This window comes from Mytilus edulis, chromosome 7, assembly GCF_963676685.1.
Source record: "Mytilus edulis chromosome 7, xbMytEdul2.2, whole genome shotgun sequence".
Taxonomy (NCBI): domain Eukaryota; kingdom Metazoa; phylum Mollusca; class Bivalvia; order Mytilida; family Mytilidae; genus Mytilus; species Mytilus edulis.
In genome coordinates this window covers 17,219,715-17,242,236 of record NC_092350.1, presented here as the reverse complement: position 1 = coordinate 17,242,236, position 22,522 = coordinate 17,219,715, and the positions used below count along the sequence as shown (strand labels likewise).

The following is a 22,522-nucleotide window of genomic DNA, read 5'->3' as shown; positions in this document are numbered from 1 at the left end:
CCATACTCGTATGTTACTTATTTTTGACCCAAAAAAACTTGACCATACTCGTATGTTACTTATTTTTGACCCAAAAAAACTTATCACTGAAAATAAAAAACAATAGATACATTGTACAATTTATTGAGGGGATACCGGTAATGACTCATATTGTGTACAATTTATTGAGGGGATACCGGTAATGACTCATATTGCCGGTATTATTTTTCTTTTGAGTACCAAATGTTCAACTTATGCATACATTGTAGAATTAATTTAACTCATATTACATACTCTTGCTTGGAGTATCAAATGTTCCAACTAAAACAGATACATGCAGTTTACATGTACGCAGTCAAACCTGTATATTAAAGTCACTCATGGTACAAGTGAAAACTGGCCTTATATGAAAGATCTGAAAGGTGACTTTTGAATTGATGTTCAAAATGCATAGGTATTACTACAGCTGTAAAATCAGACGTTTATTGTACAGGACTTGTTTTGTTTCATAAATTTGACTGATAAAGATGGGTTTCTGCTGAATAGAGGTGATCTTTATGACAGGTTTGACTGTATTTGATTTAATCAACTATCTTTTTTGATTTCTTCAGCTGAAAGTTGTTCTGTCAGTCTATCTACAAGTTCATGGATTTTATCATCTTTTTGTTGAGCTTTGCCATCTATTGATTCTGCTTGCAGGATGTCTTTGGTATCAGCTGATTTTTGTTGAACAAATGTCTTATATGGCTTTCTGGCAAGAGGGTCGATTTTCTGTACCAACTTAATATTAGAGGGTGGTCTAGCCCATGGCTGCTCATTACCTTAAAATGTGAAGAATACTTCTTATTTGTTTATGTTATGCTACTTTTTAAAGATGTTGATTCATAAATGTTCGAAAAAGTTACGTATACAATTCATGATTTTAAGAGTCTGTTCGATCATAATTTCTGGTGATTAAATATACAATTTAGGTAAAGATTCTTTTTTTTGTAATTCCATTATATAACACATGAAACATTTTTAACATAATTCCGGTCAAAATATTGAAACAGTGTTGTTCCTAAGTAATATTTACTACCAAAACCTTACCAGATCCAAAAATAACAAACACCAGTGCACTGAATAAAAATATTGCCATGGTAACGTAGAAAATGTCATCCCATCCATCAAGAGTCTACAAATAAATATATAAACTGTTTCAGTATAAACAAAAGAAGATGTTGATTTAAAACAACAAAAACCAATGAAATCCCTTAAAATAAAATATAAGATACAATGAAGATACCCGGGTCCAATCCAGAACATTACAAACAATTATACACTTCACATTTCCAAAGAACATATGTTACTGATATCAACTACACCATTACAATGTCCATCCAACAACTCAAAATAAAAAAAAAAATTAGGCAAGAGCGCTGTCATTTAAAGTTCATCACAACCTCAAATACTGGGACATCTCGTATCATAAATGAAATACTTACTCTATCTTTCGTTAACTCTCCTGTTACCAAAGGAACGGCAATAGCACCAAGTGTACCAAAAGCTGAGGTGACGCTCACCAGAATACCTGCATATCTAGCTGAGAGATCATAGTGATTAATTTGCCATCCTAGATAAAAAATAAAATTAAAATAAAAGAGAATAAAACAAGAGTAAATAAATACAAATCATTTACTGTTATCATTTAGCTAAAACCATATTATGCTTCTATATTTTTTCCTCCATAAAAATGGTTTCTGTAGAATATTATGACACCGTTTATTGCAGCGATTATTATGATAAGTATATGGTCTCACAAAACTTGTTCAACCCCGCCACATTTTTGCGCCTGTTCCAAGTCAGGAACCTCTGGCCATTATTAGTCTTGTATGATTTTTTAATTTTAGTTCATTTATATATTTTAGAGAGTAATGACGTCCATTATCAATTAATTGGTACACATTTTTGTTTAGGGGCCAGCTGAGGCACGCATCCGGGTGTGGAATTTTCTTACTGTATTAAATACTCATTGGTGGTAATCAGCTGTTTTCTAGTATCATGTTGGGTCGTTGTCTCTTTGACATACATTGTATAATCATTTAAGTCAAAATTGAAATTTGGGTCACAAATGATAAATTATACTAAACAACGTTTTACCTGAAATGGAAACAGCAAAAAATCCAGCAGCTATACAAAGAACCAAAATAGCACTAACTCCTGTCTCACAAAATGTCAGGATAAAGAAACTCAAGGCTACAATACTGAACCCTGTAAAATTAATATAACTTGCTTGAGAAACATAGTTAAATACAATTAAAAGCAATGTCTAGCTAAATAAAATCTATGAAAGGTTGGTACAGATCTAAAGTAATGTCTCCTTCATGACAGTCTTGAACATTAAAACTCAATATTAAATAAATAACGCTGCTATGTTTAGTGTTTAGTACAGGTTGGCTGTCACTGTGCACAACATAGAACCCTATGGGGAAAACTAGAGAACTTTTTTAGTCAGAAAACACTGTCAAACATCCAAACATACTATCCACACTGATCTGTGTCCACACTTGTTAATTATAACAAATAAACATCTCAAACTGTCAAGTAAAACGGTATAGAATATTTGTCATATTAAGAAAAAATAATATGGCATGGTCTATAACAAAGATTCAAGGAGAACTTTTGTTAGGCGGAACTAATGTACATTGACAAAAGATTTATTATCACTACCTTTATTGCTCGTGATATACTTAAATAGATCTACAGAGATTCATATTGAATACAACTAGAGGCATTAAAGATACTGTGTCGCTCACCTTGGTCTATGTACATATTCAACAAAGGAAACTCTCCAACATTACAGATATGAATAGCTAGATACCCCAATGATGAATGTGGTCAAGTTTGACTAAATTTAACCGAGAGGTTTCAGAGAAGAAGTTATTTGTTGTAAAAGTTAACAGACAACGACGGACGTCAAATGATGAGAAAAACTACAAGTAACAAGATCTAGTATGACTGCCAAAGAATCAACTAGCCACACACGTCCAAATTCGTGGATGTCGGCAATTATAAGCTTTCAATAATTAGAAGAAATAAAATACCGGTATACCTTTTAATCGACTATACAAGACCCGACATGAAAAATATGAAACAATTCATTGAGAAAAATAACAGCACAAGTCATAACAAAACAATTTATTAGCGTACATAATTCGAACAGGAAAACCAACGATCTAATTTATAGTATGAAATTCAAAACAGTGTAGCTGTGGCCATTGATTGACCCATCAAAATCATCCATTGACTGGGACAATTTACGTGAACGTTTGTCTGTAACAACCACTGTTCATGACGTACCTACGATAGACATTTTAACTGTGGGGTCAACAAAGGTTTCTTAACGCCTTTAATTATAAAATAATTCGAAAAATTAATCAGGAATAACCTTTGTGTTTTGATTTATATAATTGATATAAATCAAAATATCGTGTTATTTCTGATTAATTTTTCGAATTACTTTATTTAGGTGTTGAGAACCTTTGGTGACCCCATAGTTTAAGTGTCTTTAAAAAGTACATAGTGAGCATTGGTCGTTACATACAAACGTTCACCTAAATTGTCCCAGTCAATGAATGATTTTAATGTGTCAATCAATGGCCACAGCTACACTGTTTTGAATTTCATACTATATCCAAACGGGAAAATACCAATGAACAACATCAACAAACGATAACTGCTGAACGACAGGCCCCTGAATCAATCAGGACAGGTGCATAAACATGCAGCGGCTATAGATAGTTTTGTTTTGCCAGCATACAATATAATTGCAGTTGAAGGCAAATCCTTCAGAAGTTCTTTGTACTTTATTCTAACAACAAACATGTTTTGATAGGGAATATAAGTAAGGGGGAAAGAAACCAATGTTGATATCTTTTTATAATATTTACAAAAAAAAACGGTGCGGGAAATAGACATGATTACAGATCATTTTGCTTTTTGTCCGACACTTTTGCTTTTTTGGCCAGTGAATCTAATGGCGAATGGTCACTATGTCTAATGGCGAATGGTCACTATGTCCAACGGCAAATGGTCACCATGTCTAATGGCGAATTGCCAGTGAACCTTATGGCAAAATGTCACTATGTCTAATGGCAATTGGTCACCAAGTCTTGTGGCAAATGGTCAGTGGACCTAATGGCAAATGGTCAGTGGATCTAATGGAGAATGGTCACTATGTCTAATGGCAAATGGCCCGTGAATCAGATGGCAAATGGTCACTATGTCTAATGGCGAATTGCCAGTGAATCTAATGGCAAATGGTCACTATGTCTAATGGCAAATGGCCAGTGAATCTAATTGCAAATGGTCACTCGTGCATTAACTTTTTTTTTGCCACACAAAACTGTTTTTAAAAAGCATTCTACATCTGAACTAGTAGAATTCGCTTAATTATGATTTGACGAAAGGTTTATTTTTTGTATTCAAAGTATGGTGGGCAATGAAATTATTTATTAGCTTAAAAAAACTTAATCCGTGCTATACATTAACTTGTAATTTTGATCAAGTAGGCCATAGATCTCTAGCTTACGTTTTCACCTAGTGCAGATAAAAGTATTGCCACAGAATATTTTTAATTAACTGTTACGGTTGGGTTGGGTGGGGTATCCGACCTCAACTTAGACCTACTTTAGAAAAAAACACTAAGCATAACAACACCCTGTATTTTTTCTACTGTAGACCTCAGCTACCTACCTTCCCTTTGCACCTAGTGCGGACAAATTTTATTACATTTTCGGTAAGGGTGGGGCTGGGTGTCCGATCCCAACTTTGGACCTATATTAAAAAAAAAAAAGCTGAACAGCAACCTTGGTTTTTTTTCTCTAGTAGACATCAGCTATCCAACCCCCCTTTACACATTGTGTGGACAAAAGTATTGCCGTAAAAATTTGTTTATTAACTTTTCTGTAATGATGGGGTAGGGTGGGTAGCTGAGGTCAACTTGGAAAAAAAAAAAATACAGGGACTCCAATGTGGTTTTATGCAGAACAATTACCAGAAATCTATGGTAGTTTGCAAAATAATAGTCTTTTTTATAATGTGATATGTAATATGTTGTCAAATAATGAAAGCTCGCATCTTAATTAATATACATAGAAATAAAGAGAAACCGTATGATAACCAATAAAAATCTCTCAGAGACAAACTAACGTTCATTAAGGCAACTAGTATGATGGTCTGGATTCGGGGTTCTTAATTTCTGCATTATTTGATATTTTAGGCCATATTTCTCTATTCTTTATACTTTTTTATCCTCTTCTCGTTATATTTTATAACACCAATATTCTCGCTATTTTATTTATTTCTTGGTCCATTATTTATATTTTTGTCCACTATTCCCAATTCCATAATCCCCCATCAACGCCCCAGCTCTAGTTAAAGTCACCATATAGCCTTCACAAATAAGCAAAACTTATACCGAATAGGCTCCGAATGGCAAAATAATTGAATGCTTATCCCAGTTTGAATTGTGAAATCGCGGAAATTTGTTTTTTTATCTATTGATCAAGCAAAATTGTTCGTAAAATACTGGCAGATGCATAGGCGGATCCAGGGGGGGGGGGGGGGGGGGGGGGGGTCTGCGGGCCCCTTTTCGTGTGAAAAATTTGGTTGATTATATAGGGAATCATTGAAGCATGACTGGAGTGCCCCCCCCCCCCTGTTTAGGTTAGTCAGCGGCCCCCCTTAGATAAAGTTCTGGATCCGCCACTGAGATGGACCTTGGTCATCAATTCTAATAATCTTAGATCAACCTTTCTAAACTTAAAAGTAAAGTTCACGCACCCTTATTGTTCAGATTGTTAAAGATTTTTGCATTCGTCGACATTTTCTTCGATTAAAGTAGTATTGATCTGACAACCGCTGTTCGTGTATACTTTAAGGATATAAAGTACTAAATGGTGGCCCCATTGCCGGCAATGCTATTTTTAGCAATTATCTCCTTAAAAGGCGCTTTTAATAAACTTATTATGGAAAAACTACTGTTGTCTAATTGAAGCTCGATATCTATTCGCGATTTTACCGCACTCAAATATATATGGTCCCATGGCTTTTCTTGGTGAATTTTGGGGTTTTTCACGATACCTGACGATTTCGCAGAAACATTTCCCTAATTTTGAGCAACATAAATAAAATATTTCCGGCCCTTCATACCATACATTTAAGGACAAATTTGTGCTTGCATGAAACTTCATTCATAATGCTTTCCAGAAGAAAAATATATAAAAGATATAACAACCAATCACAGAGAGCCATCTATTTTTATCTCTATGTCATGTCCCTTCATAAAATGGCTGCGCCCATGTAATTGTATTTAGTACATTGTAACCTATACGGTAATAATTTTTTTTTGAAATTTGATTTTTTTTTGCCGCATTAGTTACTTGAACATTGCTTGACTTCATTCTACTATGCAAAATATCTCATTGAAAACTGTATAATACACAGAAATTAATTTCTGGAGCCTACCCCTGTTTAAAAATTGGTTAAAAATGTCACTGATTTTTATAGACATTACGGTACTGTTTGTTGCAGGTGTAATATTTTGTCTCTTTGTTAGTATTGCCTTTTCGAAGTAATCATGTGCTTCTGATATTGATCAACAGAAAATTTAATTTGAGTGACGCTGTGCCGAAAACCAAATTAAAAATTCGGACCAGTTCAATATGAAATAAATTCACTATTTTGAAACGGACTATGGCTTTATAAATCAGATACATGTGCACACTTTAGCTTCTTTTCGTAAAAAACAGCTTCTGGTGGCCTATATTAGCTATACAAGTAGTCTGGTAAATGTTTTGAATGATGCGAAATCGTTTAGCGTATGCATATACCCTTGGAGCCGTTTTTACCAAAAAAGGGGAGGGTTAAATCCGAAGATTTCTGTGTCATGTGATGTGACAAGATCTAACAAGTATCGCCAAAAGTTAGGCCCATATATGGCTATCAAGCCTGTAAGACAAATTTTAGATAAAAACAGAAAAGACACATCAAGGCGATGTAATCCTGTACTTACCCGTATTTTGAATGCAAATAAGAAACAGACTATACTAAGCATGAAAACGGAATTATTCACACATATCACAACATTAGTTAAGCGTTTTTGATGTCTAAATCTTTCTTTAAATACAATTTTTGACATATTTTGAGACCATTATAGGATATAAAGTACTAAATGGTGGCCCCATTGCCGGCAATGCTATTTTTAGCAATTATCTCCTTAAAAGGCGCTTTTAATAAACTAATTATGGAAAAACTACTGTTGTCTAATTGAAGCTCGATATCTATTCGCGATTTTACCGCACTCAAATATATATGGTCCCATGGTTTTTCTTGGTGAATTTTGGGGTTTTTCACGATACCTGACGATTTCGCAGAAACATTTCCCTAATTTTGAGCAACATAAAAAAAATATTTCCGGCCCTTCATACTATACACGGATGGACAATAGTATCATTTTATTATAGATAGCCTATAACCTATTAGAAGATACAATCAACAACTCATGTTACTTCATTTAATTTACTGATGATTATGTATAACATATCAAAAAAATATACATACAAGTTTTTTTTGTTTTTTTTTTTATTTTGATACAATCATCAATCTTTAAGTGTAATTATTGTCAATTTTTTTAATATATCTTGTGCGTAAACAACACAACCTGTTTCGCCAATTCTTTTAAAACCTTTTTTTTTCAAATTGGAAGGATAATATTAAATTGACTTCGATTGACAAATACGTACCCGAATTCGTCAATATATCTGATCAATGTACGTGTCCACACGTGGGTTTATTAAGGGTATATAAGCAACTTTGCATCACATGAGACTCAAACAGCCGGAATCATGGATGCAGGACTGGGAGTTTTCCTTTTCTTGCTTGTGACAGTCCTACAGACAGTAGTAATGTTGGTAAGTTGAAATTTTAAAGATGTTATGTAAATATTATCTGTATGTAGATATCCGAAAGGTTTGTTAGTTTTACTTCCTTTTTAAAATTAAATACTTTTGAAAATTTGTTGATGGAAGAGTCTACACAAATACTGTACACTTATACACAGCGAACATAGAAATAGGAGCTATGTCATGTGACAAATGGAGGACGGCAGTGTTTTTCCATGAGAGAAAGAAAATGTGAAAATTTTATGGTAAAATGCCTCGCAGAGGTGTCAAAAGAACAAATAACAGTAACAGTAATAGCAACACAAGTGATAATACTGCATTTGATGAATCAGATACGAAAAAACTGTCTAAAAAGGAAAGAAAACAAAGGAAAAAAAACAAGTTATCAAACGTAAACAAAGGTGAACACATAAGTGAACACTTGAGTGGTTCAGGTGAAGTTCGGAATGTAAACAATGAAACCTCTTCTACAGTAGACAAAGGGAATGTAATGTCTAGCTCTAATCAACCACGGTACTTTAACGATACAAATTTAATGTATTCACAAAGCCCCAGTCCGATGTTCCAAATGCAGAACCAGAGTCAACATCTTTGCTCTACACGGTACACCTATTAACGGTAACCCCGGTATGATGTCGTATCCTTATCCTATACACCAAGTCCATCACACATCACCGCACGCCCAACAATTTCCAGAACAAAGGCCAGGGTGGGTTGACGAAATGTTCCAAAGAATGGATAGATTTGAAATTAAGTTGGGTAAGCTCGAACAAATTGACTCGGTAGTTACGTCTATAAATTCTAAAATAAATAAAATTGGAACATAATGCCAAATCGATAGACGATCGAATGGACCAGGTAGAAAGAAGCGCCCAGCTTATAAGCAACGATTTTGATAAACAGAAAGTTGTTTTTTCTAAATTTAAAACTGAACTTGACACGATTTCGAAGCAAATTAAATCTGGAGGAACACATTCTGTAGATGGAATAGGGGAAACCTTAGATGTTATTCGTAAGAAAAATACCAAACTGAAGAGCGAGTTAATTGACGTTCAAATGAGGTCCATGCGGAATAATTTGATATTTTACAATATACCGGAATCGGAAGGTGAACAATGTACCCACATTATATTGCGTTAAAAATCTGAAAATAGAAAATGTGGACACAAAGTTATCTATTGCTGAGGCCTATCGTCTAGGAAAGCATGGTGAGAAGACTCGTCCGATACTAGTGAAGTTTTCAAATTTTGAAAGCCGGGATTTGGTGAAAAAAAGCGCAAACAATCTAAAAGATACTTGTTTCGGTATTTCAGAACAATTACCTTTGGACATCCAGAAACGAAGAAAAGAAAAGCTGCCGATTCTAAAGGACTTACGCGAACGGGACATTAAGGCTTACTTTGTGAAAGACCGTATATTTGTAAATGGGAAGGTATATTTGCCATAGGACAAATCCAGAGAACAATTTTGTAAATTAAAATGTCTATGTTGGAATGATCATGGTTTAACTTCAGTCTACAAAGATAATGACTTTTTGAACTTAATAAATGATTATAATATTTTATTTCTCAGTGAGACTTGGTTAAAAGATAATAACTTGTTAGTTATAGATGGTTTTGACAGAATTTCTTGTGTATTTCGTAATAAAAATATAGGTACTAGAAATGAAGGAGGTATTGCTGTTTTTTGTAAGAGTTTTTTATGTAACGGTATTATTGTTGAAAAAGAATTAAATGATGGTATTATTCTGTTAAAACTTGACCATAGTTTCTTTGACACTGATAAAGATATTTTTATTTGTTTTTCTTATGTACCACACGAAAGATCTAATTATTACCAATTATGTGATATAGATTTTCACGATATTATTGAAAGTATTGTAAATAACTATAGTGATAAAGGTATTGTTTTGGTATGTGGAGATTTAAATAGCCGCATAGGTGAATTAAGTGATTTTTACATCAGAGGCCCCTGAGGGGCCTCGGGTGTATTGCCATCGCCTACTTTTCAAAGATCAAAGAGGTGCATATATAATTAGTTTTGGAATGATAACCGACATTATAGACCCGCGGACCTATATAGTGCAGAATAAAATTCCGTATCGCTTCTTCATAGCCAGAAATTAGTAGTGGTTTTGCTAATTAATATTCATTATATGTAAATGAGAATTGTACCACGTGATAGTACTTTGAACTGGACTGGCTTGATAGGCTTGATATCATTAAAATCTTTAAAACACGGATATTATAAGTTGCCCGTCACAGAGTCCTTATTTACAATCACTTTGATATTTCCGTAAAGTTGTCAGGCGGTCAAAATCAAAACAATGAACACGAATTTAGTGAATTTTTCGTGCTTTCGTGAGTTTATTCTTTTTGAAATAGTGACATTTTAATTTTACGTGGGAACCTAGAGTTCAACGACTACACATACAAGGTTTGGACTTGCTCATTCTTTGGAAATTCAAGTTTTATATTTCACCGCGGCAACCTGTTTTTGTAATGACCATGTAAGCCAATTTTCAACACGAAGTTTGCAAATTTGACGTTTCAGCCATTTTAGCCTGTATTTTACACTGCAATGTTAAAAGCCTCTCGTTTCGATTTTTAAAATAGCTCAGGAACCTGTATTTTTGCAACAACAGTCATTATGTTTCGTTTAAATGGTGCATATTGTTGTGTATATTAATTTTCTGCCCCGGCAACCTGTCTATCACTTAAATTAAAATTAAAACAGACCTTTTTCATAATTCCCTATCATTTTAATGTAATTTCCGTGACCCGTATCCGATTTCTTTAGTATAATATTCAAATAAGCAAAGTGGCGTTGATTTCTGGATATGTTTAAATTCATGTTTTCAATGGATACTCAGTTTTTTTTAATTTTTCTTAATGCAAAATTTATAATATGAAAATGTTTTGTCGTTAGAAATATTTTTATATTAATCAAACGATCTTCAATACCAATGACGTGTCGAAAAATTGTTGTTGCGGATGAATACCACGAGTGCGCAAGAGGGCAAAAGCGAGCGTGTAGAAAATCGAGAGGAAATCAATTCACACATTTATACACAGAAAGGTAATTATATTTCAATTATTTGATAAGGAGTAACCTTTTTAAACCGTTTGTAGCATATTTGTCTATAATATTAACGTAGCAAAACCAGGAAAATTTAATCTGTCATAATATTAAAATAAATTATCAGGTCACGTCCCCCGCAGCCATTTTGAAAATACCAGCAGATTGGGTAGGAGTAACAAGAACCTGCAAGGCCTTTAAAGATAAGGTTACTATTTGTGTATATTTTATAACAACAATTTGTTTTCATAAAGATCTCAACAATTTTTGGAGTTAAATTTGTTTTCTTCGTAAATTACAAGTAGATTGATCACTTTGACACACACACGGGACTATTTTTTGTTTTTTAAGATACTGTTTCGGATTTTCGCTCCTTCTCCGACTTAGTTAGTTGGAAGGCAAACGCCTGAATCTGACAGATAGAGGTCAATTTGTCGACAAAAAAAGAACCCGTATGTAAAATGTTTACGCCCACAAACAGCGCCACCTATAATTTTTTCTACGGCATCTTTGAGAACGATGTCCCATTCTGTAGTAAATTAAAACATTAAATTAACTAAAACATAGAAAAGTAATTGTAAAACACAAATTAAAAGATATATTTGCAGATGACTGTTTATGCATGATACGCTGGCAATGTGCGCAATGTCCTTTAATCCAAGACTGAAAATTAGTTTGTTTCCTACGTCAAGATGGCGGATTTCAATGTTTACATTTTTTCACCTATTTATAATCTGACACAAATTCGTATCCAATCATTTATTAGCAATTTTATTATTGATCTTTAAATATCATCCAATTACATTTGCCGTTAGAAAGTGGCTACACGTTACCAGCCGTCGTTACAAAGTAGCCATGTGTTTTGTGGGGATACCTTGGGAATGTTGTGTATTCAAAAGTTACGGTAAAAATCAATGTTATCTTCCTTATATTTCCATGCATACACAATTTATAACAGCAAATTCATTCTTAACAGACCCCACAAGGTAAACGGACATATTTAACTGTCTGATTGAGCAACAATTCGTGTAAATAAGCCTGATGGGTCGTTTTGAATTCAAGCACAGCAGACAAACACGTGGTAGATTGTTTATGTTTGACAGTTTGTTTACCTGAATTACACGTTGATGTTACTATATACTTACCAATAACCTTTATCGTGTTATACTTTCAAGAGTAATATAATAAATCTTACTCAAGAAATACGTCTAGGTAGGCGCAGGGACTTCCTTTTCTTGGTCCTTAACTAATGAGAGTGTAATGATACATTACAGCATTTTTTTGCATTTGATATATTTCATGTACATGTACATTTTATGTACACAAAGAACAATAAAGTAAAAGAACGTACATGGGTTTAATTCCCACCCTAGGTATACGTTTTGACTCTCATAACAGGTTGGAACAAATAGAGCAGATAGCAATTGACAATAATGTAATGCTAAAATGCTGATTGATGGGGTCAAATCATCAACATCATTTTTTCTAGTATACATCAACTCCCCTAAGGATAAGTCATACTTTACTAAGAGTCCAGTGGCTAAGTCCTGTCTTTTTTGCCTCTGATATTTACTTATTTATATTTTAATTTCTAATATTCTCTTGTGCATGCAGTAAGGCAAAAGCTATTGTTACTCTTATTTTCCTCATTTGCCTTAAAACAATGGAATGTATTGATTGTTGATGTATGTAAAGTGACTTGTAATTTAACTGTCACTGCTAAAAGAGACTTGGACTCTGATGATAAGTGTCCAGACTGTTATCTCATTGGCAACTATATCATAAATGTCAGTTTCCCCTTTATAAGTTAAATTTTTTAAGAAAAGAATTTAATAATAATATAGTAACAAGTTGTAAAAAATTTTGAAAAGTTCAGCACAAGGGCCAAATCTTATTGGCTTTTCATTCAAGAAAACCTAGAGGCATTGAAAAGTGTTGCAATTTAAAATAAATGGTTTGAACTCAGAAAACTATCAATATATAGAGTACAGATATTGTTTTAATTGGGCTTTTGGGAATATTTGCCAGTTAATTGAAGATATAATTGTTATATGCCTTTTCAAATACATGTGTGGCTCTGCACTGGCTGTGGTTAAAAATCTAAGAATGAAGTTGGTTATCTTCATATTTATCTGATTAATATCAACATAATTGTTCCATTATATAATACATATACTATATATAAATCATTGTAATACATGTACATTACTTTGCTCTTCATATGCCCTATAACAGTGTTTAATTTGAATAAAGTATCTTGTCTTAACCACATTTCTTTATTTTAGTATTGACAGGTTAACTTTTAAAAGCATTTAAAGTCAGTGAGTTGATGACAAGCTCAGTCAATGATTGTAAATCCAGATAATATGAGTTTTTTTATAAAAATAAATAATGTGATTAAACTGGTTATCTCAATTAAAAGAACTGACATTCTGCTTTGATACTATGAGATTATTTCTGATATATCAGAATAATAAATTTCCCATTGTTGTCCTTTTTCAATAAAATTCTAAACATACTGTTTTTAAGTCAGTTTTGTTTTTGTCTGAGACTACTATAACATGGGAGGTGACCACAATCTCTATGTTATACATTGAAGTATAGTCTCAGGTTTTTGTAGTCCAATTGACTGCATTTTAGAGCAGGTAAATGTGAATTTGGATTAAATTTAAAGTCATTCAGTATATCTAATGACATCATACCACTATTTTATTTCATCAAAGCATTTTCAAATTTTATTTACTGGTCAGCTTAGGTTATCATCCAATCAATAATTTAATTGAAAGGACTTACAGTTGGTTAGTTGGTTGCAGGACTTTTGAATTCAAATATAAGAAAGAAGAAAAAATATAAAGCAAAACTTCAAATATTACATATAATAGGATTTATGATAACTGCAGGATAGCAGATTGCAATGCTGCTTTTGTTCAGTTATCTTTGTGTTGATTATTATGTTTTAAATCCCTTTCTGGGTCTTTGAATTTGATTTGAATGTTCAGATTTTTTTCTCTTGTCAGATTAAGACAAGCAACAGAACTTGTACAACTTATGTAGTTTCTTATCTCAGGGTGAATCCAGAAAATTTAAAACATAAGTGGTGATATTCTCAACCATAATAACAGGGATAAAAAGGTGGTTCCAACTATATGCATGATCCCATTCAAATACATTAATCTTCCATAAAGATGAGGTTCCAATCACCAGACTCCCTGAGATCTGCAACTGTATCTTAAAGCAGCTATAATAAAACAAAAATTGTACATGTACTTCTGGCCACTGCAGATTGATTTTATTTTCAATCTATGGTATTAAATGCTCACAATTTTGAAGACTATTTCCCTTTTTCCATATTTTTGTTTAAATGTAATCTTCTGCTTCTGCATCTATTGTAACACAGGTTCTTCTGACAAATGACTGATAAACCCATCTTGTATCCTTCTATCTACCAAAAGGGTGTTTGAGAATATATATATACAATAAGTTCAAGTATTTTGTCAAGAAAAAGTCAGTCTGTTATAAAATGTAGGTAATTGTCTTCTATGGAAGTGTTCAAAAACCTGTAAGAACTTGAAAAAAAATGTCATATTCAACCTTTCCATGGCTATTTTAATGTTCCAACAGTAGAGGAACATAGAATATTGAAAGGTATTCAAGAACTCGTCGAAATAGATCTGCAATCATTAATTTTACTCAAATTTACTGTTGTGAACTTGCAATATCATACGATGCGCGTACCGAGTTATCTCCCTTTGATCTCCGCTTCGCCACGAATAAACTGACACAATTGCGTATCCGGGGTTTTTGTGATCTGATATTGAAATAGTAGGAGCAAAAAATGGTTTTACTTCATATTTTATACCCCTCAACACGTTACCAAACCTATTTAAGGATTTATTACGGATTTTCCGTGGACCTACGCAAATTTTCAGAAAAAAAGTTTCACTTCACTCGTGAATTTATAACATTTTAACAATACTTTTTTATTATAATTATATAAAATAAGAAAGCTTATTCAATCTAGAATGGAACACTTTGGTTTTTATTAATGTACGAGTTCAAATAAGACGATACGAGTCCAAAAACCACGAGGCATGCACGTTTTCAAAAAAATCGTAAACTCTGACCTTTTATCACGTGACCAATGTCTTGAACTTAGAAGCCATTAAATCGTTTGCCGTTCAACTATATGATATGTCCCTTGACTGGAAAATACGCGGAATTTGTAATGAGGCCACAGACCACAATTAATTCCTCTATCAGTTCTTTATAACCTTTTGCATCATTAAAAAAATTGCACCATGCACTTTTGTCCAATTTTTTTTGTGTGTAATGTATTGTCCTAGTCCAAATATATATCCAAAATTCAGAAAGATTGAAGCAATCACTTTTACAAATTTAGCCAATACTCATCCATACCCCTATTGACAAGTCAAGAGATGTTCCGAAAACTGTAAATATCACCTTTTTGCACTTGACCTAATCACTCATTCCATATCAAAATCAGTTAAAATACAACCTCCAAAAATTTATTTGACCTCTCTTCTTTCATTTCCACCCAAAAAGATTTAAGGAATGAGTGAGGAAAGGAAAGAAAAAAAATTAAGGAAAAATACACTCTAATTAAAAGGAACTATATTCGTGGACAACGAAAAGCGGGGTCATTAATTGTGGTCTTGGGCCATGACTTTGACTATGTCTATGTAAGTAATTCTAATATATAATTATTGGTTGAATTTATTGTTTATATAATATTCAGAGAATCTTCGACTTTTTCTTCTTCCAATAGAGTTGGACTCTTTTTGAGTGTATAAAGACTCTTGCTCGTAAAATCAAGAGTCTTACTTTACACTGAAATGTCAGAATTTGGGTTAATCACATTTACTGAATTACTATAGATATATTGGGAGAAACCTTACAGTTTTGGAGATATAAATATAGATTAACTGTCCTGTTTTTTAAGTCTTCCTTAGCTTGTAGTATTGTATTATTTTGACCATACATGACATGTATCGCCAAAATTATATGACATACTTGTGCTTATCATACTCTACAGCATTATTTAATTTAAATGTGTAACCATATCCATGTCAAATTTTAGTAACTTATATTAGACATTTGTTCACACAAACATGCATATGAGAACTTGAATTGAGCAAATATGATTAGTTATATCTATGAGAAATACAATCAGTTAACTTTATCTATGAGCACCCATGAGATCTTAAATTGAGCAAATATGATCAGTTATATGTTGAATAAAATTTGAGCTAGATCTACTCAATTGAGTTAGATATATATCAATATTGAGACTAATCTAAATGGTTATTTGAGCACACATGAGGCTATTTATACTATTGAGAGCAATATTGGGATACTGCATGAGCAAACTAAGCAAATCTTTATTGAGACAAACCTATGAGCGCTATATCTAAAAAAAAATATAGGGACAACAGAGTTGGTGTATGTGGGTTCGATTCCCACCCTAGGCATTCATTTATATTGGCTGGTGCAAAGCGGGCAGTTTAGCTTAGTGGCCCCACACTGACTCTGTTGTTCATATGTTACTTAAAAAAATTAGGCGGCATTGTTCAGGTCTTGCCATCTTTATTTTTCTATTCGAAAATCAGACACAACAAAACCATTGAATAATTGTGAAAATTATACCACAGATAACTATGGTAAAATTTTAATTGTTTTTGGCATAATTAAACTTGGCTGCCATCCAAGATCTAAAAAGTTTTTATATTGATGAATTATATATATCAGATTTGGATTCTTTTGATTACAAAACATTTTGGATGGTACATGTAGGTAGCGGCCAAATCTTTATTCCTAAAAGCTTAAAGCTTTCAGATCTGAAAATTGCCCAAAATCATCACATTTTGACAAATTTGAAACATAAAATGTACTTTTATGAAAAGAACTGATTTATTGAGTGTTAAGACTTTGAAATAGACCCAAATTACGAACCAAGTTGAGAACTTTTTGGAGTTTTATAGTTTAGGCTATTTTGGGCAGTAAGTGAAACTTGTCCTTTGAATCAGTGGTTTCACAATAACCATTATATACTAAGTATCTGTTAGAAGATAGCTCTTTCACAGTACATTGTTAAACTTAAAGATAAACATATACCGACAATGACCAATATTAATGATGGAATGAGATTATACAGGTATATATACTGTTTTATATTGTTACATGTACATACATAAATGAAAATTAAAACCAAACTGTTGTCATTATTCATAAAAAAAAAGAAAAGGGAGGTATGATTGGTATAAATCAGACACCAGCTCTAGACAAAATGATGAAAAAGAAATAAAGCTTATAACCATACAACATTTTTACAATCAGAAAAAAACTATACATAAATCAGTTAGAAATAGCCATGAAATGTCAAATGTTAAACAATATATACATGTACAAGAAAACTAATGGCCACATCAATGTACAATTGGGAAATCAAGATATACACCAAAAAATTACAAGGCCTGTTTTACAGGTTTCTTACAAATGACCGACACATTCATATGGTAGTTGTGTTCTATATGTACATGTATAGTGCAAAATGTTCTCATTGCTATACCAGTGGTATCCAAAGTATTAAATCCAGAACAAAGTAAAAAAACCTAACAGTTGAAAAACTATCCAAATGTGATATTCAATTAACAAAAATACCATCATTAGCAAATGGCTATCTACATATAATACATTGTAATATTTACAATGAACCATTTAATAATTAGAAAACAGAACCTACAATATACATGTATAGCTGCTGATTTATACAAAAATATAATGGATAAATGATTGACTGTGTTACAATAAAACCAAGATACAAATGTAACTCAGTGAAGCTATTTATGAACATTTAAAGAGTTTGTGTTGACTGCAACAAAAATCTAGAATAAGGGATAGTAATCTTGCTGTGTTAACATCCATTTAATTAGCAATTGATCCAAAAGCTAAATGTTTCAGAAAAAAGACCTGGATACTACATGTACAAACATTGTTAATAAATGCCATTTGTAGAGCAGGATCTGCTTACCCATCCGGAGCACCTGGGATCACCTGTTTTGGTGGGGTTCGTGTTGCTCAGTCTTTAGTTTTCTATGTTGTTTCTAGTGTACTTTTATTTGTATGCATGTCTTTTTCAGTTTTAGTCTTGGAATTGTAAGTTTATTTTCCATTTATCATGTTTATGAGTTTGCTGTTCATCTGGTATCTTTAGCCCCAGGGTTTCCCCTGGGTCAATTATTTTTTTCGCCACCTCTTTCGCCAAAACAATGTATTTTTCCCCACTTTATTTTTTAATTAGCCACAATATTACAATTTATCTGTTTTGATATGATTGTCTTGAACCTCTTTTTCATAGTTCAGTGAGTGACTATATAGCTACTCGAAGAATTGTTTGCTATGTTGATTTTCTATTATAAGTTATATGTTAGCGATTTTTGTATGTGTGCAACTATATGGTCATAATGCCAATCTAACAGTTCTCATTTGACCAAGTAATCATTGATAATTCACAAAGTTAAGTTTCCTAGTTCAAGTCAGTATCTCAGGTATGATAGCAAATTATATTTAATATTTGTACTATATTGTATGGTGAACATATCTGTCTGGTAGGTATAATATAAACACCTGTCATTTATCAATAATTCAACACAACTTGAGGTCCTCTGATGTTCAGTACTTCAGTACTTTGATTTACTTAATGACGATCTAGATAAATATGTCGAAAGTGTTGAGCACGTTGTAAACCCCATTATTTCTGACAGAAGTTCAATGGACAAAACAGTTAATGCATTTGGCCGTAAACTATTACAAATGTGTTTTAACACGGGTTTAGTTGTAGCCAATGGCAGGCTTTGTAATGACAAAAATGGTAATTTTACGTTCTGTACAGACAAAGGAAGAAGTGTAAATGACTACCTACTAGTGCCCCCGAGCGAATGTAGATTAATCAATGATTTTAAAGTGCTACCTATGAACGAATTTTCTGATCACATGCCTGTTTACTTCGAACTAGACTTATCTGTTATTCGTCAACAAAACCTCCCCCCGAGTCCATAAATTCATTAAATGGGACCACAATAAGTGCGATGAGTATATTGAAATTTTACAGTCTCATCGTGACAGCCTCTTGAGTTTGGTGAATGATCTATCTTCCGAAATTGATATTAATAACGCAGTGAAGGAGATAACCCGAACTATCTATAAAAGTGCATATAAAGTTTTTGGACACTCTGTTTTATCTCGAGACGATATATATGTTAAACGACCAAATAACGAATGGTTTAACGAGAAATGCGCAAATTCACGAAAAGAATTTCACACTGCTAGAAATTTTTATATGCGTCATCCGACAGATACAAATAGACATTCATATATAACGACTAGAAACAAATTTAATAAAGTCAAACGTAATGCACAGTTTAACTTCAAGAAAAGGAAAGGAATCGAACTTTGTAATATTGCAAAAAGGGAACCTAGAAAGTTTTGGTCCGCTGTAAAACCGAAAAACAGATCAAAATGTTTAGTTGAAAATAATGAGATGTTGAACTATTTCGAAAATATTTTGGGATCGAACCCACCAGAACTTTGTGATGAAGTTTTACATTTATTAAACAATACCGACTTTGGTGAAATAAGTATTGATATTCTCGATTCAGAAATTACAGAAGATGAAATTATAAAAGCTATACAGAAACTTAAAACTGGCAAAAGTTCGGGAAACGATGATATAATTGGTGAAATGTTAGCTGCGAATCCTCTTTTCTTTGCGCCTATTTTTAAAATTCTTTTCAACTCTATGTTTGACAATGGAATATATCCAGATAATTGGACCGAATGTATAGTTATCCCTGTACCCAAAAGCGGTGATTTGTCAGACCCTAACAATTTCAGGCCGATTGTGTTGGTGAGTATTCTTTCTAAGATATTTACTAGCATATTAACGGAACGTTTGCTGTCGTGGTCGGAAGACGAAGAGAAATTAATAGACAATCAGTTTGGTTTTCGTCCTGGTCGTTCAACTGTTGACGCCATTTTCACACTGCATGGAATTATATCACATGTTTTAGTACAAAAGCTTCAGCTTTTTTTGTGCCTTCGTGGACTTTCGCAAGGCTTTTGATAAACTACACAGAAGAATTTTGATATACAAACTGCTAAAGAATGGCATTAGTAACAAATTTGTTTCTATTATTAAAACTTTATATTCATCAGTGCATCTTCGTGTACGATCTGGAGGAGTGCTGTCAGATGCGTTTGACAATTTTCTTGGTGTAAAACAAGGGGAACCTTTATCGCCTTTGCTGTTTTTGTTTTTTATTAACGACATTATTCAAGATATTTCCGTTGAAACAGATAAAGACATCGTGTCTCTAAATGGATTTTTAATATATTTGATCTTATTTGCTGATGATACCGTACTTTTTGGAAAATCAACGAATATTTTGCAACATTTACTGAATAAATTACTACTATATTGTAATAAATGGAACATAGAAGTAAACACGGAGAAGACAAAAGTTGTTGTTTTCCGAAATGGATGGAGGCCTGTGGTAAACCGTTTTTATTACAACGACAGAGAATTAGAAATTGTGAACTCCTATGTATACCTCGGTGTATTGCTCCACTATAATGGAAAATTTTTACAAACTCAAAAGCGTTTATCTCAACAAGGATCAAGAGCTTTATCTTCACTAATAAATTCATTGAAACAAATATATGTGACTACTGAACAACAAATTTTCCTATTCGATAGTATGGTTGGATCCGTTTTAAGTTATGGGTCTGAAATATGGGGTTTTCATCGTGCTGGTGATATAGAGCTTATATATAATAGATTTTGTAGATTTATTTTGAAACTTGGTAAAAAAGTCTCTACAAATTTTTTATATGGTGAACTTGGGCACCTGCCATTGCATATTTTGAGAAAATATAAAATCCTGAAATATTGGATTCATATTGTAACTAATAAACCTCATATTGTATATGAAGTTTATAAACTTTTGTACAAAGATGCAAATAATGGTAAAATTAATTGGGCGTCTAACGTAAAAAAATTGTTATGTAACCTTGGATTTTATGATGTATGGATTTCACAAGATACTAGTAAATTATCATTTGATTGTATAAAAACACGTATTAAAGATCAATTTTTACAAAGCTGGAATACAGCTTTAGAAGAATGTAATAAACTTTGTATTTATAAACGATATAAACTAGAATTTGGTTTTGAAAAATACTTAGATTTTCATTGTAATGTATCTATATTAACAAAACTACGTAGCGGCACACTTAAATTAAATGTTGAAGTTGGTCGTTATCTAAATACTCAAAGAGAAAACAGAATTTGTATGTGTTGTAATATGAATGTTTTAGAGGACGAGTATCATTTTGTTTTATCATGTCCAGCGTATAGATCTGTGCGTATAGAATTTTTACCTTTATTCTACTGTTCTTGGCAAAATCGGCACAAGTTAGATAATTTATTACAAGCTCATTCTAAATCTCTGACAGTAAAACTATGTAACTATTTAAATGCAGCTTGGAAAATTAGATCGCATATATTGTCATAATATTATTGTATACTCTGTAACTACTGTTCTCTGCTGTCTTTTGTTTGTCATATATTGTATATATTTTCGTTTGCCATAGCATGTATATGCTTCTTGCAAATAAAGTATTCATTCATTCATTCATTCAAATTACCGTAAATGACCTAATCAGAATCGAAATAATTGATTATCACTCTGGCAAAAATAATCAAGAATATAATGCCTACCCATGTTAAAACTACAATAAAGTATAGCTGGCATCAATTATTTCTTAAATAAAGTACAATTCTTAAATAAGTACTGGAGTTTGAATTACGATTTTTACCCATGTCTGTGTTGTTGGGGTAAAAAGCATGATAAAAGAGAAACTATCAACAATAACAAAAGAAAAAAAAGGGAAACAAAATCAGCAGCAGTAAAAGATCAATCAACTGAAATTCTAGTCATGAATATATTCTAGCGTAATACATTGAAGCTTGGCTTTCTAATTTCCATAAAAACATACTGCATTCTATTTCAAAAATGAAATGCCGACTAGCGGTATTTTTTAAATACATTGTACTTATTCAAGACGAGAAAAAAAATGAATAAATAATAATACAATGTATAATAGTGCACAAATATAACATTCATTTCCTTTTCCTGTTCTGGTAATTCAAAATATATTTGGTTGAAATGCACTAGAAATTACCAATTGAGGGGAACTAACTCCGTAATTTGCTATCATTCTAACCAAAAGATATCTGGAGATTACTCGAATTACCAGACAGACACACAGAAACCAAAGAGCTACCATTCCTACCTCAAGATGAACGTTACTTCAAATTGGATGATTAAGTTGGTTTGGTTATTTTTCGGTCAAATTTGAACTTCTTCTAAATTGCCTGACGTTTACAAAAAATTAAATATATATAGCACAGTTCACACAGACTATAAAGATGAATAAAACAAATT

At 32.5% G+C, this 22,522-nt stretch overlaps 1 protein-coding gene across 2 annotated transcripts in view; it reads right to left on the bottom strand.

Annotated features, from left to right (window-relative positions):
• Positions 1–107: 107 nt before the first annotated feature.
• LOC139480885 (vesicular glutamate transporter 3-like) overlaps positions 108–22,522 on the bottom strand; it is a 48,038-nt gene continuing 25,623 nt past the window's right edge. For both annotated transcript variants that reach the window (XM_071263822.1, XM_071263821.1), the window contains exons 9-12: positions 2,119–2,229; positions 1,464–1,591; positions 1,069–1,153; positions 108–800 (exon numbers count right to left, since the gene is read on the bottom strand). In XM_071263822.1, the coding sequence (XP_071119923.1) occupies positions 565–800; positions 1,069–1,153; positions 1,464–1,591; positions 2,119–2,229 (560 nt within the window). In that variant the 3' untranslated portion in view covers positions 108–564. The remainder of the gene's footprint in view (positions 801–1,068; positions 1,154–1,463; positions 1,592–2,118; positions 2,230–22,522) is intronic.